The sequence below is a fragment of the Lissotriton helveticus genome, chromosome 6 (assembly GCF_964261635.1).
Source record: "Lissotriton helveticus chromosome 6, aLisHel1.1, whole genome shotgun sequence".
Lineage (NCBI taxonomy): Eukaryota > Metazoa > Chordata > Amphibia > Caudata > Salamandridae > Lissotriton > Lissotriton helveticus.
Window position 1 is genome coordinate 386,722,997 of NC_136067.1, and position 18,679 is coordinate 386,741,675.

The following is an 18,679-nucleotide window of genomic DNA, read 5'->3' on the forward strand; positions in this document are numbered from 1 at the left end:
AAACGTGACCAGTCTAAAAAAGGTCCCCCCCCCCTAAATCGTGTGAGTAGCATGCGAGAATAACTCTTGATAAGCAATATAAAGACGCGGGCACCCACTTACCCCCACCGCCCTCCCCCCCCCCCCACACACACACACACACACACACTACTCCCCTTCTCGGCGAACCGTCATAAGTGAAACCACTCGCACTGAATTAGGTTGGCAAAACGCAAGGCCCACCTCTTTGTGCTAATCCTCGCCCTTCACCCACGCACATCAAATCAAGTGTGGCTCAGCAGTAATCTCCCCAGTAGGAAATATCCGTGGATGATTCAAATAGGCCAGAGGCGCAACTCGAGCCAAATTTCCGGGGGGGGGGTGGGGCCTAAGAAAAAATTTGGGGGGCTGAACCTTTAATCAGGTTTCATACGTCTTTATTTCGATTCTTACATCATAAAAGACAATTTGTACAGTAAAATTCATGGAATACAAAATGGATAAAACAACATATTTACCTAGAACATTTCATCATTAAAAAAAACAATTAAACAATTTATTAAAGACCCAATGTATGAAAGCCCTAAAAAATATTTTATCAATCAAGTGCCTGCAGGTGTCTGCAGGTGTCTGGCTCGGATGATCCATGCCCACCCCAGATACTTGGCCACCCCTATTACCACCATCTCTGATGTATTAGTACGTAGCGCCCACAAAGCTTCAGTGCTCCCTTTAATTTTCATTTTACAACAAATAGGCCTGATCCATTTAGTTCTAGGGGCATGATAAGCTGGACATGCAAAGACGAAGTGACCCACACTCTCCCTTTGGTCAACACACCAGGGGCAGAGCTCATTGACCGGACCAATTTTTTGTAAAAGATCTTACTGGCAGGGACCCAACTCGAAATTGATGATATAGTTTTTTATCTAGAGTTTTTGTAATGGTGTCCCAGTAATTCTCCAGTAGAGGGTCTAGTTTATGGGCCAGAAATCTGCCTGTCAAGCTGGTAACATCAGATTGCACAATGGATGGCAATTTAACAGATGCCCAGTAGAGTGCTTTGAAGGCTTGCTTTGACGGGAATATAGTAGAGCCTGGAGAAACCCATAGGTCATTAAGACCCATGTCCTCCAAAATTGATTTCACTTCACGTAGCCAAGGAATGTTACTAGAACCCAGTAATGATCTCACATCCAACAATTCACTTGCAAAGAGACTTAGATCCGGTGACGTCCAAATCCGTCTCCACAGCGCCACTAGCCGATAACGCGCCATCTCGTTTATCGGTTTGCAGCCCATGTCCAGCAAGAGTGGTTTGATTGGTGTGGATTGCGGGAGACCTACCAAATTCCGCAAGAATTTGTTTTGTACTTTTACCAATGGCGAAAGGTCCTTGTAACCCCATAGGTCAGCCCCATACAAAATGGCAGAACTAATCTTGGCCTCATAAATCCTAAGCGCTGGTTTAACCCGCTTAGTTAATGACAATTTTTGTTCCTGGATTAAACAGCCTGTGAGTGAGGCGCGCAAATTTTAAGCGGAGTAGGTCAATCTGGGGTTTCTAGCGGAGGCGATAATCTATAGTTACTCCAAGGTAAGTCATAGCCTCAACTTGTTCAAGACTTGCACCATTCAACGTAACAAAACTTTTAGTGGGGCGATTTTTAGTTAAGACAATAAATTTGGTCTTGCTCACGTTGATTTGCAGATCGTTTAACTTGCAAAACTTCTCAAACCTGCTTAATGCCGTTTGCAACCCTCCACGTGTCTTTGAGAGGAGTAAAGTATCATCTGCAAAGATGAGCATTGGAAATTTAGTCCCACCTAAGCATGGTGCATCCGTTGGGGTTTCGGTATCAGTAGGCAGAGTGGAGCTGTAGAGGCTCTTGGAAGGGGTGAAACAACAACAAGGCCTAATTAACATTCAAATGGTCTTTTAAAGACCTGTGAAACGTTCGGGTGCGGCTGTGTGTGTGCTCGGGATCTGTCTCATCCCGGGCTGCCACAAGGGGGTGGGGGGGGGGGGGGCTGAAGCCCAGTGAGTCCAATGGGTGTTGCGCGCCTGAAATAGGCATACTACAGTCCGCAAAAGCAACAAGAAGCCCACTAATTGACGATCTTTGGACAATATAAAGAACACAGTAAGTAACATGACGTAACTGAATGTACTCCACCTTTCCCGACGGACAAAACACTTATTTTTAAATGTCCTGGATTTGGCTATTCGACTGTGAGGAATAAAATGCTGATGCAAGAGCGCCATCTGCTGTTGAAAGTACTAATAGGTTTTCTTTCACACACGAATAGATAGATGGCTGACACAGGTGTCTCAGTAACCCATGCGGTCACATGAGTATAAACGATGCCATTTGTAAAGGGGGGAGGTGTTGCCTATTCCTGTGCATCAGTGCAAAACGAGTGAGATAAGTGTACGAGCAATCAAAGCGTGTGACATGAGCAGGAGCTGTGCATCCTTTAAATAGCCGAAATGTAACCTACACCTGCTTGGCCGATTGGGCCCGTATTAATCGGTGGTTCCCAGCTGAAGCCCCTTTTCATTTCACCCAAAAAGAAAATGGCGATCAAATTGTAATTTTTATAATGCGTTTTTTTGGGTGTATTTTCACAATACTCGAACCCTAGTTCTTCTCCTTTTCTCACGGGATTATTGGGGGTGGCAGACCTGTGGGGTGGGGTTGCTTTTACAGTATCTCGAACAATTTCAGATAGTGATGAAAAGGGGCACAATCCTATATCTGGCCATATTTTGAACTAGTTAGAAGAAAACCGTAAGGTAAACTTTTTTTAATGACACTCCTGAATAAAATTGAGTAGATCACTCTATGAGTTTAATTCCTAAACAGGCTCATTTATCTAAACCCAATTGTCCCATTTATTTGAGAGGTCAATATTTCCCTAGTACCAGATTCGTAAATGAATGACACCTTGTCCTGAGGATGAGAGGTAAGTTGAATATTGGTGCCCTTTCACGTCCCCAGGTTTGTTGATGGCTGCGGGGCCACAGCTCCAGCTGGAGGGAGAAGATGCCCTCTGAGATTCCCTTGGATGGTGGCAGGTATTCAGTGGGGCAGCTACCCTAGCACTGAGGAAGTAATGCAGAGCGAAGTACCAACTCGTGCCTTACTCTAGGTGACGTGAAACAACGTATCCTTTACCAGTAATATTGATAGTTTATAAAGCACTCGATTGCCAAAGACTTCTTGGCGCTAGCGTCCGTATACACTGAAAGGAAAAAACATGTGTGGAAGAGTAAAAGATGGCACTAAAGATTTAGGCTTTGTGAAAAGATCCATGTTTTAAGTTGTTTCCTGAATTTAGAAGGGTTGGTAGATCTTTGAGGTACAGGGATAGCGTGGCGTATTCCAGTTTAACGGTGGCATCTGAACGACGTCTTCTTCCCCAAGATGCTTTCCTAATTTTAGTTCTCTCCACTAATTTGGGAGAGCCAAAACGTAGGATCTTTGGGGTACATACCATAGAATACCTTTCTCAAGTAAAGTGGGCCTGAATCGTTGAGTGCTGTGGATCCCAAACAAAGCAGTTTGAAAGCTGCTCTTTTCCTAACTGGAAGCCAGTGAAGCTACTCGAAGGTTTGGAAGGCTGATCTGTATTTAGTAATTTTATCAGAAGACGAGCTGCTGCCTTTTGAATCTGCAATTTCTTTATGTGCTTATTTTGTATGCCCATATAAAGGGCATTGCAGTGATCAATCACGGAAAGGACTAATGGAGTTACTACTGATTTCTGTAAATCAAAAGGGATGGTTGGAAGAATATTTTTATAATGTTCCTAAAGGATAAACAAGTTTAGTAGCATAAGTGCCTATGTTCCTGTTAACTTACGTTTCGATGTCCTTTGTTTGTGTTTATAGGTGTCTGCTGCTATTGCAGTAGCTCTCATTGCAGAAGAAGATGGCGAGTTTAGTTTCTCAGAGTTTGCTGACCTTTGTCGAAGATGACAACGTCCCTGCATTGAAATTACTTCTTGAAAAGTATAAGGACGTGGATGAAAGAAATGAGGTGAGATGAACTTCATGCCTATAAATAATTGTCATTATTTGTTAAGAAAAATAGAAGGCGTTAATCATAGAGGTCTGAAAAAACCTCTCCCATTGCTGCCAAACACCATGATTGGCCATTGCTGCAACTAAGCCTGCAATAGAAGGATCAGAACGGCAGGCAGCGACGAGCAGTGCTGTTTAAATCCCGCTTGAGCTGCCTGCTCTTGAGAAGTCTCTTGTTTTGAGAGCTGCATGAGACCTGGGGAGGTCCGTGATCCCCAGGGCTCGAGTCGGGGGTGCACGCAGGTACACGGCGTCCCCCCCACTCTTTTCACAGGGTGGACGCTGTCCCCACTGCTAAGAAGCTGGGCCCCACAGAAATATGCTGAACATGTCCAGGTGTAATTTTCAGACACCGGGACACGTTCAGCACGTGACGTCATGATGCCATTTGCCTATTGTCAGAACCCCCACTTCTGTTTATAAGACTTGTGCCCTGGTGATCCCTCTGAATACCACCAGCAGACATCCCTTTAGCAGCTTGGCTTCTATCCCAGTGGTGGCTTTCGGTTTCACATGGGTGGACTGTCTGCCCTGTATGACCCGGCAAGCCGCTCCCACGAGTAAAGAGCTTGATGAGACGAACACAAGTTTGAATCCCAGCCGGTAATAGTAAGATCTGTTACTTAACTTTGTTATTTAGTGATATGTATGAACCAAGCCATTGTCATTGTTATTACAATTATTATTATTAGCAGTCCATTTATAAATGTTGGGTATGGTCTTCTGCTTGGGTGGCAGGGACTTGCTCACTTATTCTTCATAGATTGGGGTGGCTACAAATAGAACATTTGGGTATAAATAGGAACACAGTTAGCTTATAGGTTGGGTTTTCTTTAGGTGACAGCCAAGAATAGTTACTACACTGTTGATCCAATGTGTGCACTCTCTACAACCAGTTAGGTATTTCAAGCTATTTCGTAAACCCTGCTGCTACAAACGTACCTTATATACAAAACACAGTGTCCACCGTGGGACTCTTTTTCTCGAAAGATGTGCTGGCAAACCTCTAGTATCAATCCGGGGAAGCCCACCATTCAGTGTTACTACTACAACTCAACAGGTCGTTCCTACGCACATAATACAACAACACAGTGTGTAGGTACCACCTGTTGAGTTGGAGTAGAAACATTGAATGGTGGGCTTCCCCGGATTGATACTAGAGGTTTGCCAGCACATCTTTTGAAAAAAAAGTCCCACGGTGGACACTGTTTTGTATATAAAGTGCATTGACCCTAGTCCACGTGGGCAGAAAAGGGGTTGTCCTTGTGAGAATAGCTACAAACGTACAAGCAGTAACGTGAGTGGGGAGCTGTAAAAAGAAGTATATTCACCCCTTTTATGTCTGGCCTAGAGACTGCTTGATCTGTTTAACTGATTCGTGTTTTCCAAAAGAATCTGAATAGAAGTGCATGCATCTATCTATACATACCGACAGGGTATTTAGGACATCCGTTAGTTAAGGGGTTATTCAGAGTTTGCATCCGTCCACCTCAGCAGGGGCAATGGGATAGCCCACTTCAGTCCACGGCAGTTTTGTGCTGCCTGGTCACGTGCTCAGCCAATCAAAATGCGTGCACTTAAGTTCCTGAGCTGGTGAACCACTCCTTTATTAGGGCTCGGACTCCTCCCCACTGAAAGTGGGAGGAGTTTCGAGAACTAATGTTAAAGAAGAAAAAAAAGAAGTATCTCCTAGGGCTTTGGCCGAGACAAATTCCACACATACCTTAGCGTGTTCTGTCATCTGGCCAGTGATTCGTCTTCGTTGTGTTGTCGTTTTAATAGGCTTGAAGTGATAGGGTAAATGTAGTTTTGTTCCGCCATTTTGGGCATATTTCGTTCGTGCTCGCGCAAAGAAGTACATTAATTATAATTAGGAGCTGTCAGGGTGCCTCCGTAAGTGAATCCAGATGGCCGGGCGCGTTCACCATTCAGCAGCGCTCAGCGCGCAGCTCCCTTTGTTTTATTTCGTAGTCGTTTTAGTTAAGCAGCTTGAAAAAATTTCACAGTGCACTTTCGTTTAAGTACGACTTCAGGCAACAGTGTGCCTTTGTTAATTGTATTCACAGTATTATTTTATTTGTTTCTTCTCCAAATAATGCGTGCCATGATAGTGCTTTCCCCGGTGAAATGTAAAATTAATATTACGTATGGATCGGTTTCACTTCGCAACACACAGCAACCCTTTAGCTACCCTCATGCATTCTGCAAATGCATACATATTGTACCAAATAATGTGTTGCAAGATAACACTCACTGAAAACAATTTGAGCATGATAAACCAACCATCTCTTCTAAAAGCCTGGTGTGACTAGACAGCTACCTTTCACCAGCCAGAATTGCCTATATGCGTGCCGTTTCCAAGCCAGGTTTATACTGACATTGCGGCCAAACAAATGACAGCAGAACACATTATGATCTGCAGGAAACAAGTCTAGCCCACGATAATCAGCGCATACGTAAACAAACAATATATGAAACACAAAGTATAATCCTGGTATAGGTGACTCGGGAAGTCAAAATAGAAGAGCTCAACACAGATGCGAACTGTTAAGACCCATCCTCACAAGCACCTTGTGCAAAACGAGGCTAACACGATATTTAATTATGCATGTAACTTGCGTTTCCGAGAGGGGAGTGCGCGCGCAAGCCTCCACTGATCTACTGCTTCCGATGGTGTCTGCCATCTGTGCTGTGTAAATCAAGGCTCAGACAACAGGCAACGCGGGAGGGGGCACCTCTGTAAACATTACGTGCTGGATGAGGCAGCCACATCCAATGTGGAGGAGGAGCCCCACCTCTGTAAACAGAACGTAAATGAGGCTACCGCAAACCAACGGAGAGAAATGAAGGACCCTTCTTAACCCCCAATATTTTAAACACTGTGTTTAAAGGGTGCATATGCAAAACCTACCAGGAGGGATAATCCTGAGCCGGTAATCTCAAGGCTCCCAAGCGAACATACTGTGCACGGCACCCGTCTGTCGTTTACGTTAAAGAGCAGCGCTACGGTGCTGTTGGGGGCAGAGTGCTGTGTGCTGTTGAGTGCAGAGTGCTGTGTGCTGTTGAGTGCAGAGTGCTGTGTGCTGTTGAGTGCAGAGTGGTGTGTGCTGTTGGGTGCAGAATGCAGTGCTGTGTGCTGTGAGTGCTGTGTGCTGTTGAGTGCTGTGTGCTGTTGAGTGCTGTGTGCTGTTGAGTGCTGTGTGCTGTTGAGTGCTGGTTGCTGTTGAGTGCTGGTTGCTGTTGAGTGCTGGTTGCTGTTGAGTGCTGTGTGCTGTTGAGTGCTGTGTGCTGTTGAGGGCAGAGTGCTGTTGAGGGCAGAGTGCTGTTGAGGGCAGAGTGCTGTTGAGGGCAGAGTGCTGTTGAGGGCAGAGTGCTATTGAGGGCAGAGTGCTATTGAGGGCAGAGTGCTGTTGAGGGCAGAGTGCTGTTTAGGGCAGAGTGCTGTTGAGGGCAGAGTGCTGTGTGCTGTTGAGTGCTGGTTGCTGTTGAGTGTTGTGTGCTGTTGAGTGTTGTGTGCTGTTGAGTGCTGTGTGCTGTTGAGTGCTGTGTGCTGTTGAGTGCTGTTGATGGCAGAGTGCTGTTGAGTGCAGAGTGCTGTTGAGTGCAGAGTGCTGTTGAGGGCAGAGTGCTGTTGAGTGCTGTGTGCTGTTGAGTGCTGTGTGCTGTTGAGTGCTGTGTGCTGTTGAGTGCTGTGTGCTGTTGAGTGCTGTGTGCTGTTGTGGGCAGAGTGCTGTTGTGGGCAGAGTGCTGTTGTGGGCAGAGTGCTGTTGTGGGCAGAGTGCTGTTGTGGGCAGAGTGCTGTTGAGGGCAGAGTGCTGTTGAGGGCAGAGTGCTGTTGAGGGCAGAGTGCTGTTGAGGGCAGAGTGCTGTTGAGGGCAGAGTGCTGTTGAGGGCAGAGTGCTGTGTGCTGTTGAGGGCAGAGTGCTGTGTGCTGTTGAGGGCAGAGTGCTGTGTGCTGTTGAGGGCAGAGTGCTGTTGAGGGCAGAGTGCTATTGAGGGCAGAGTGCTGTTGAGGGCAGAGTGCTGTGTGCTGTTGAGTGCTGTGTGCTGTTGAGTGCTGTGTGCTGTTGAGTGCTGTGTGCAGTTGAGTGTTGTGTGCTGTTGTGGGCAGAGTGCTGTTGTGGGCAGAGTGCTGTTGAGGGCAGAGTGCTGTTGAGGGCAGAGTGCTGTTGAGGGCAGAGTGCTATTGAGGGCAGAGTGCTGTTGAGGGCAGAGTGCTGTGTGCTGTTGAGGGCAGAGTGCTGTGGGCTGTTGAGTGCAGAGTGCTGTTGAGGGCAGAGTGCTATTGAGGGCAGAGTGCTGTTGAGGGCAGAGTGCTGTGTGCTGTTGAGTGCTGTGTGCTGTTGAGTGCTGTGTGCTGTTGAGTGCTGTGTGCAGTTGAGTGTTGTGTGCTGTTGTGGGCAGAGTGCTGTTGAGGGCAGAGTGCTGTTGAGGGCAGAGTGCTGTTGAGGGCAGAGTGCTGTTGAGGGCAGAGTGCTGTTGAGGGCAGAGTGCTGTTGAGGGCACTCGTTGAGGGCAGAGTGCTATTTAGGGCAGAGTGCTGTTGAGGGCAGAGTGCTGTGTGCTGTTGAGTGCTGTGTGCTGTTGAGTGCTGTGTGCTGTTGAGTGCTGTGTGCAGTTGAGGGCAGAGTGCTGTTGAGGGCAGAGTGCTGTTGAGGGCAGAGTGCTGTTGAGGGCAGAGTGCTGTTGAGGGCAGAGTGCTGTTGAGGCCAGAGTGCTGTTGAGGGCAGAGTGCTGTGTGCTGTTGAGTGCAGAGTGCTGTTGAGTGCTGTTGAGTGCTGTTGAGTGCTGTTGAGTGCAGAGTGCTGTGTGCTGTTGAGTGCTGTGTGCTGTTGAGGGCAGAGTGCTGTTGAGGGCATAGGGCAGTTGAGTGCTGTTGAGTGCTGAGTGCTGTTGAGTGCTGTTGAGTGCAGAGTGCTGTGTGCTGTTGAGTGCTGTTGAGTGCAGAGTGCTGTGTGCTGTTGAGTGCTGTTGAGTGCAGAGTGCTGTGTGCTGTTGAGTGCTGTTGAGTGCAGAGTGCTGTGTGCTGTTGAGTGCTGTGTGCTGTTGAGGGCAGAGTGCTGTTGAGGGCATAGGGCAGTAGAGTGCTGTTGAGGGCAGAGTGCAGTTGAGTGCAGAGTGATGTGTGCTGTTGATGGTGTGTGCTGTGTGCTGGTGAGTGCTGTGTGATGTTGAGGGCAGAGTGCTGTTGGGGGCAGAGTGCTGTTGGGGGCAGAGTGCTGTTGAGGGCAGAGTGCTGTTGAGGGCAGAGTGCTGTTGAGGCCAGAGTGCTGTTGAGGCCAGAGTGCTGTTGAGGCCAGAGTGCTGTTGAGGCCAGAGTGCTGTTGAGGCCAGAGTGCTGTTGAGTGCAGAGTGCTGTGTGCTGTTGAGTGCAGAGTGCTGTTGAGTGCTGTTGAGTGCAGAGTGCTGTGTGCTGTTGAGTGCAGAGTGCTGTTGAGTGCAGAGTGCTGTGTGCTGTTGAGTGCTGTGTGCTGTGTGCTGTTGAGTGCTGTGTGCTGTTGAGTGCTGTGTGCTGTTGAGGGCAGAGTGCTGTTGAGGGCAGAGTGCTGTTGAGGGCATAGGGCAGTTGAGTGCTGTTGAGTGCTGAGTGCAGTTGAGTGCAGAGTGATGTGTGCTGTTGATGGTGTGTGCTGTGTGCTGGTGAGTGCTGTGTGATGTTGAGGGCAGACTGCTGTTGGGGGCGGAGTGCTGTTGGGGGCGGAGTGCTGTTGGGGGCAGAGTGCTGTTGGGGGCAGAGTGCTTTTGGGGGCAGAGTGTTGTTGGGGGCAGAGTGCAGTTGGGGGCAGAGTGCTGTTGAGTGCAGAGTGCAGAGTGCTGTTGAGTGCTGTTGAATGCAGAGTGCTGTTGAGTGCAGTGTGCTGTTGAGTGCTGTTGAGTGCAGAGTGCTGTTGAGTGCAGAGTGCTGTTGAGTGCAGAGTGCTGTTGAGTGCAGAGTGCAGAGTGCTGTTGAGTGCTGTTGAGTGCAGAGTGCTGTTGAGTGCAGAGTGCTGTTGAGTGCAGAGTGCTGTTGAGTGCAGAGTGCTGCTGAGTGCAGAGTGCAGAATGCTGCTGAGTGCAGAGTGCAGAATGCTGCTGAGTGCAGAGTGCAGAATGCTGTTGAGTGCAGAGTGCTGTTAAGTGCTGTTGAGGGCAGAGTGCAGAATGCTGTTGAGTGCAGAGTGCTGTTAAGTGCTGTTGAGGGCAGAGTGCTGTTAAGTGCTGTTGAGGGCAGAGTGCTGTTAAGTGCTGTTGAGGGCAGAGTGCTGTTAAGTGCTGTTGAGGGCAGAGTGCTGTTAAGTGCTGTTGAGGGCAGAGTGCTGTTGAGGGCAGAGGGCTGTTGCGGGCAGAGTGCTGTTGCGGACAGAGTGCTGTTGAGGGCAGAGTGCTGTTGAGTGCAGTGCTGTGTGTTGTTGAGTGCTGTGTGTTGTTGAGTGCTGTGTGCTGTTGAGGGCAGAGTGCTGTGTGCTGTTGAGGGCCGAGTGCTGTGTGCTGTTGAGGGCAGAGTGCTGTGTGCTGTTGAGGGCAGAGTGCTGTGTACTGTTGAGGGCAGAGTGCTGTTGAGGGCAGAGTGTTGTTGAGTGCTGTGTGCTGCTGAGTGTGTGACTATGTGACAGTGTGTGACTATGCAGGGTGACATTGGGAGTGTGCGGGTGAGCAGTGTGTGAATGTTACGGGGCAGTGTGTGAGTGTGCAGAAAACACCACACACACATACACCACACACACATAACGCACACACAAACCACACACCTCAGTCTCTCAACACCACACACTTGTCACCACTCAACACAACACACTCACCACCACACTCACTCCCCAGGCTCACCCCCACAGACTCACCAGCACACACTCACCAGCACACAGAAAACAACACACACAACAACACACCCCCAGCCGTCAATGAATGCTTTCACCATGCACAAACACCAACAGCCATCATCCATCTGTGCACGCTTTTACCAAGCACACACCCACCAGCCGTCAGTGCACCCTTCCACCAGGCACACACACCTCCAGCCAGCAGTGCACTTTTCCACCAAGCAATCGCAGTATGGTACACTTTACTTTTAAACATATTCATATAAAGCACAGCATGCCACCATTGGTAAAATTACAATTCAACCAACATACTTCCACTACACACCACATGCACACACTCCATAACACATGGCAAAAAGACATTGGCATTTACAATGCCATTAGCTCAAACTCAAATAAATCCGAGCCCGATTGCATTTCTAATGCTTGTTTTGTTTGTTCTTGTTTTATATATTTGACGTTTTTTTGCGTAGTGCAGAGCCTGTTGGCATTGCCAATGCTCTTATTATTCTTATGCAGCCGTCAGCATGTGAACAATTACTTCAGTTGAGGTGAGGAAATTCAAAAGAACAGTGGCATTACTTTACCCCTTTTCACCCCGATTGTTATGGTGTTGTTTTACTATTTCCGGCCTGGCATCGTCAACTGTTTTTCATAGAAAGCGGCTAGCGCCACCGCGAGGTCACATACGTGAATGGACTTAGTGCTTTAAATTACATTGGATTTCCCTTACATTTCCTTTCCCCAGATTCATTAGATTTCCGTGGAAGATTTTAGTTTTAAATTTAACTCGGTCATGCAAGACAACGAGAACTGTCGATTAGTGGGACTTCCGTCCCAGGCGTTGTATAAGTGCGGACTCGGCTGTTTCTCGCTTGCCCACGCACCTGTTTCTAACGTAGTGCAGTGCCTGTTCCATAGGGTGACCAGAATTTTAAAGCCAAAAACCGGGACATTTCACAATAATAGAAGGACTACAATTTTACTTCAAGCGATGAGAGCGCGCCTCAGCAGAGAATTACAGAACAGGCAATAAGAACATACATAAAATAACAATTTTAAGCCCAGTAGCTTGCCTGTTAATTAAATTGCTTTCTTGAAACACCTGCTAAGTATCCCTGGTTTGTAAAACATAAAAAACACCTCCCACCGTTTTCAGTCGACCCTCTCCAAAAACGGGGACATGAGCTACATTTCTTGAGATTTGCTGGGACAGCTGGTTAAAAACAGGGACCGTCCTGGCAAAACGGGGACGCCTGGTCACCCTACTGTTCCACCAGAGTGGACAAACACTTGTTGGTTAGGAATAGAAATGGCTTTATATCTGAAGCACGTCCTTAATGGAGACCGATTTTATAGAAAACGTGCAGATACTAAGGAATCCCCTTGCCTTTTTATCATGCATGACAACCCTTTTCTTTTGGTGCGAGTGACCCTCTAGCAGGTCTTAATTTGATAGACCGTTTGGTATTTCAAATCTTGTATGGGTGTCATCTAAGACACTCTAGTCTTCGTTTCTTTTCTGTCTTCATTGAAGCCGCTGATGGTTGTCCAAGAAGATTAAGTCTGTCAGACACATTATTTCGGTAACTAGGACCCTAAAAGCGATATACATAAAAGACATTATTACAGATCGAAAATGTTCTCCAAAATGACAAAGTTAAAACAACAAGATAAAAAGTCTAAAACCACGGCATGACCCTTCCACTAGGCAAATTAGGGCAAGCTAATCACATGCCTCCTCACACAGTGTTAAGTGCATAACCAACGAAATGTCCAGGACAGTATTATTAAAGTGAAAGTGCAATACACGGATCTATATTAAACTCAAATAAATAAGAATGGGGCCAGGAAAATATGATCGCAACAGATCTTCGTCGGTGTTAGGAAACATTCGACATATGAAAACCAGTTATCCTGTCTTCATCCTTGCTTCGTCAGGCTTTCCAGCCCGGGATGATAAAGGGTTGCAGGTTCGCTTAATGCGGCATGTCCAGGGCACACAAATGTTTCCTAATCACTCCCATTGCTGATTAAAATCTGCTCGGCAGAAAGCCGTTCGGATCCTCAGCTCTGATCTGAGCAAGCTAACGGCAGGGGGGGGTACGCGCAGCGGGCGCGCTGATTGTGCGCCAAAGGCAATCCCGTCTGCGCCCGTCCGCGCCTGGACCGCACCCAGCGCCAGAACCCCTGGTCCTCGACGATGCCAGCCCACCCGACGGACTTACAACGCCGCCACCCTCCACGCACTCAACGCCGGCCGGAACCCCGCCTGCTACCGAGCCACCCCGAAACGCACCCACGGACCCTTCACCTGCCAAGCCTGCAAATTCACCTGCCTTCGAACCTGCACCGCAACCACCAAACCGAGCACCAGCAACAACCACCTCAAGTGCATCCTGCTCAACACCCGCTCCGTCCACAGGCACTCCGTCGAACTCTGGAACCTCCTCGACACAGCATCACCAGACGTCGCCGTCCTCACCGAAACCTGGATGAACGCCTCTTCAGCCCCCGACATCGCCATAGCTATCCCGGAAGGCTACAAGATCACCCGGAGGGACCGCATCAACCGGTGGAGGCATCGCCATCGTCCACAGGAACACGATCCGCATCGCAACCAACTCCAATGACACCCTCACCGCCGCCAAGCACCTTCACTTCCAGATACACACCGACCCCAAGACCACCCTCAGAGGCACCCTCATCTACAGACCCCCGGGACCACGCACACAATTCAGCGAAGCCATCGCAGACTTCGTCAGCCCGCACGCCTTAACCTCCACAGACTACATCCTCCAAGGGGACCGCAACTTCCACCTGGAGAGCAACAAGGACTGCAACACCGCCGCCCTGCTGGACAACCTCGCCAACCTCGGACTCAAGCAACTGGTGGACACCCCCACCCACCTCTCCGGCCACACGCTTGACCCCGTCTTCTCCTCCAGCAAGCACATCTCCTTCAGCCACTCTACCAGACTACACTGGACAGATCCACTTCAACTTCAGGAGAACCACGATCCACCACCACCCGCAACAGGCCCCTCGCAGAAGCTGGAGCAAGATCACCGCCGACCAGCTCACCACCGCCCTCAGCCAGAACCCCCCCACCAACACGACAGATCCCAACGAAGCAGCCCGCAACCTCACACAGTGGCTCACCAACTGCGCCGACGAACTCGCACCACTGAAGAATCCTCCCAGCAGACCCGGCAGCAGGAAAGCCTCGTGGTTTACCAACGACCTTAAAAACTCCAAGAAAACCTGCCGCACCCTCGAGAAAGCCTGGCGCCACGACCAGACAGCAGAAAACATGACCGCCCTCAAGAACGCCACCCACAAACACCACCAGCTGATCCGCACCACCAAGAAGACGACATTCAAAGAACGACTGGACAACAACACCCACAACAGCAAGGAACTCTTCTGCATCGTTAAAGAGCTCTCCAACTCCAGCGCCTGCAACAACGACATCACACCATCACAAGACCTCTGCGACTCACTCGCCTCGTTCTTCCACCGCAAGATCGCCGACATACACAACAGCTTCGGCGCGCCGACCACGCACCCAACCACCGAACCAGCGGCTTCAACGACCACCCTCTGCACCTGGACCCCGGTCAGCACCGAAGACACCACCCGCCTGATGAACACCATCCACTCCGGCTCCCCTACCGACCCCTGCCCACACCACATCTTCAACAAAGCCGACTCCATCATCGCACCCCAACTCCGGAACATCATCAACAGCTCCTTCGCATCCGCCACCTTCCCAGAGAGTTGGAAACATGCCGAGCTGAGCGCCCTCCTGAAGAAACCCACCGCGGACCTCAAGAACTTCCGCCCCATCTCGCTCCTCCCCTTTCCAGCCAAAGTCATCGAGAAGACCGTCAACAGACAACTCTCCGCCTTCCTCGAGACCAACGGATCCCTCGACCCCTCACAGTCCGGTTTCCGAGCAAACCACAGCACCGAGACCACCCTCATCGCAGCCACCGACGACATCAGGTCCCTGCTCGACAACGGGGAAACTGCTGCCCTCATCCTCCTGGACCTCTCAGCAGCCTTCGACACCGCATGCCACCGCACCCTGATACAACGCCTCAGCAACACCGGAATCCAAGGAGCGGCCTTGGAGTGGATCATCTCGTTCCTCGACGGAAGAACCCAGAGAGTCCGCCTCCCCCCGTTCCGATCCACGGCCACAGAAATCATCTGCGGCGTCCGACAAGGATCCTCGCTCAGCCCCACCCTCTTCAACGTCTACATGAGCCCTCTCGCAACCATTGCACGCCAACACAACCTCAACATCATCTCCTACGCCGACGACACCCAGCTGATCCTCTCCCTAACCAACGACCCCGCCACCGCCAAAGCTAACCTCCAAGAAGGAATGAAAGACGTTGAGGAATGGATGAAGATCAGCCGTCTGAAACTGAACTCAGACAAGACGGAAGTCCTCATCCTCGGACCATCTCCCTCTGCCTGGGACGACTCCTGGTGGCCCCCTGCCCTGGGCACCGCACCCAAGCCAACGGACCACGCACGCAACTTGGGCTTCATCCTGGACTCCTCCCTCACGATGACCAAGCAAGTCCACGCCGTCTCGTCATCCTGTTTCAACACACTGCGCATGCTCCGAAAGATCTTCCGATGGATCCCCACCGAAACCAGGAAGACGGTCACCCAGGCCCTTGTCACCAGCCGTCTGGACTACGGGAACACCCTCTATGCTGGAAACACAGCCAAACTCCAGAAAAGACTCCAGTGCATCCAGAACGCCTTAGCATGACTCATCCTGGACATCCCTCGCCACAGCCACATCTCGGCCCACCTGAAAGACATGCACTGGCTCCCCGTCAACAAGAGCATCACTTTCAGACTCCTCACCCACGCACACAAGGCTCTCCACGACACGGGCCCGAAGTACCTCAACAGCCGCCTCACATTCTACACACCCACCCACCCGCCAGCTCCGATCCGCCAGCCTTGCCCTCGCCTACATGCCACGAATCCGCAAATCCACAGTCGGAGGAAGATCCTTCTCCTACCTGGCAGCCAAGACATGGAACTCCCTCCCCACTCACCTACGGCTGAACCCGGACCATCTGGCCTTCAGGAAACAACTCAAGACCTAGCTGTTCGAACAGTAGCGACCCCCCCCAGCGCCTTGAGACCCTTACGGGTGAGTAGCGCGCTATACAAATTCTGCTGATTGATTGATTGATTGATAATGGAAGCCAAGATTCCGCCAATGCCGGGGGTTTCAGCCACTTGCTTCTGGCACGTTTGTACAGCGGGCGACTAAACAAAACATGTTCAATGGTTCGAAAGAACGTACTTCGATAACCACGATGCGTTCTGGACGACCTTGTAGGAGGATGGATATCTGACTATGGTTACCCCAGATTTTTTGCCTTGTGTTTAGCTGGTTTTCAACTTAGTTGGCCTGGGATCCTGCTAATCAGGACCCCAGGCTATCTGCTCTCACTGTAAAATGGACTCCATGTACTCTAGGTACATCTCCAATTTGTAATTGGGTCACCTTATCAGCCCCTGTATAGTGTGCCATAGGCACCCAGGGCATAGGTGCATCCAAAGCCTACCAGGGGCTGCAGCATATCTTTTACCACCCCTGGCTGGCCTTCCAATTTGACACAACTGGCTGATAACTCAGCTGGGGCAAGGTGGTGTAATCACCCCTTGCTTAGATATAGTATTCCTATATCTACCTTTACATATAGACACATATGCACCTATAAGTCACTCCTATGGCAGGCCTTAACAATCCTGAAGGCAGAGTGCTTGGTTTTATGTGAGATGGTGCTCTAGCATGAGCTGAGCCTGTCTGCAGCTTTCGGAACCATGTCCTTATAGCTGTTCTATTATATTGCCATACCATATACTCTTAAGTGCATTATAATCCTCGCGGTTATTGCTAACTTTGGTTTGGCTTTATCGAAACATGTTGTGTAAGGTGTCATACACTTTGGAATACTACCCCCTCGCCAGTTCTGGCGACGGGGGTAGCATTCCACCCTTCTAGAGGGAGAAGACATGTTACTTTCCTTAAACGCGGTTAAAATCAACCAGAGCCCCAGCATCACAAAATGGATGCTGCTGCCACAGACACAAATCTGACCTCCTGCTGCTGGGAGCCCTTCCAGCACGGGAGACCTGGACAATAGGTTTCCTGTCACAGGGAGGTGCTAGCACCACCCCAGACAGGAGATAGTGGATTGAGGCAGGGAGGGATGAAAGAAACGAGACATGCCTGGGGCGCACAAGGTGCCCCATGCATAGGCCAGTTCAAACCGGTGCTGGGGCACGCCAGCCCCAGCTCTGTCGCGAAACTGGACAAAGGGAAAGGGGTGTAACCACCCCCTTCCCTGGTCCCACCCATAAGAGGGACCTAGCAGGTAATCCAGCCCCTTGATTTGGAATAAAGGTAGGAGCTGCGTCCTAAGACATCAGATTATCCTGACTGAAACTTTGATACAGAACTCTGGACCTTCTACCATCTACTTTACAAGAAGATACTGAAGAATCTCCCTTGTGGCCAAGGAGTGGCCATCCTGCGCAAGCAGGCACCATCAAGCGCTCAACGACTTGCTTTGTGCGATGCTCCCGCCGGAGCCCGACCACAGAGCCTGACAAGACCCGGACTTCCAGACTTCCTTCAGCCCGATCCACAGCCACAGCAAAGCTGAGACCAGTGGAGGCGACGTGAGACGTGGGACCGGCCATCTTGAAAAGACTGCGAGACGCTTCCTGTGCAGCTCCCGAGGCACCCTCGAAGCTGTGCATTGGGGATTGAAAAGCCCCAGCCCCGAGCATCAACTGCACCGAAGATCACCCCTCCACACTCACCGAGCGCTGCGTGGGGCCCTTTTGCATTTTCCTGCTCGACGGGTCTGTCTGGTCACTTGCCCGTTGGCTAGTGGCCTCTGTGACGACGAAACCCGAAATCTACACTGCTGGTCTGGTTGCTCCAGACTAGCCCTTGCTTCCCTGCGAAGGAGAAGCCCCTCAGTCCTTGCTGGCCTGAGTAAGAAGCCCTCTTCAGTTCCTGCGTGGGTTGCTTTTGCCAAGGCTTGTTGACTCCAATCCGGAAGCCGACACCGCCGACAGCGAGAGCCTTCGTGGGACAGTCCGTGCCCAGCTCCTGGTCATCGTCGATGCCTCCTGGTCCACGTGGCAGCAGAGACCAGCTTCGCGACAACCACCTGATTGCGTCCGACATCGCCTGGTTCCTTCCTGGTTCCACTCTGGTCACTGGCTAGTGACCCAGACTCTGTCCCCTCTGCTTTCAGGTACTCTACAGCTTCGATCCGCCTTTGGATCCAACCAGACTCTTCTCTCCTGGTCCCCTGCAGCATCTTTTCCCCAAGACTCCATAGAACTCCACGACGAAACCCGACACACTTTGACACCTATGCACCCGCTTCCTGTGGGTGAGGTAACACGAGTACTACGGTGCTCCTGTAGAGATTTACATCCCTAGTGTCCTAGTTTTAAGTGGTTAAGTTCTAGTCCAGTCGGAAGACTTCCAAATCTGCAACTTTCTAACTTTACGCACCCATTGACTTCTATTGGTGCACGCATGTGCATTTAGACGCTGCACCCGCATCCTGTGGGCCTCCCACGTCCTAACTTCTGTTAGTCCAGTGTAGCCCCAGCGATTCCCAAGGCCCTAGGCCTTACCATTGTTCGTGACGTGGTTCTTATACCACTATTTTAGTATATGGTTTTAAGGGCCACCAGGGCCTATCCATATTTGTGCAACTTTTGTATGATATTAAGCTCTTTGTTTAAA

The 18,679-nt window shown here is 50.1% G+C and overlaps 1 protein-coding gene across 3 annotated transcripts in view; it reads left to right on the top strand.

Moving 5' to 3' along the window:
* The window catches only part of KIDINS220 (kinase D interacting substrate 220), a 1,022,767-nt gene that overhangs the window by 110,907 nt on the left and 893,181 nt on the right, over positions 1 to 18,679 (top strand). For all 3 annotated transcript variants that reach the window (XM_078647833.1, XM_078647835.1, XM_078647834.1), the window contains exon 2: positions 3,875 to 4,022. In XM_078647833.1, coding sequence (XP_078503959.1) covers positions 3,915 to 4,022 — 108 coding nt within the window. In that variant the 5' untranslated portion in view covers positions 3,875 to 3,914. The remainder of the gene's footprint in view (positions 1 to 3,874; positions 4,023 to 18,679) is intronic.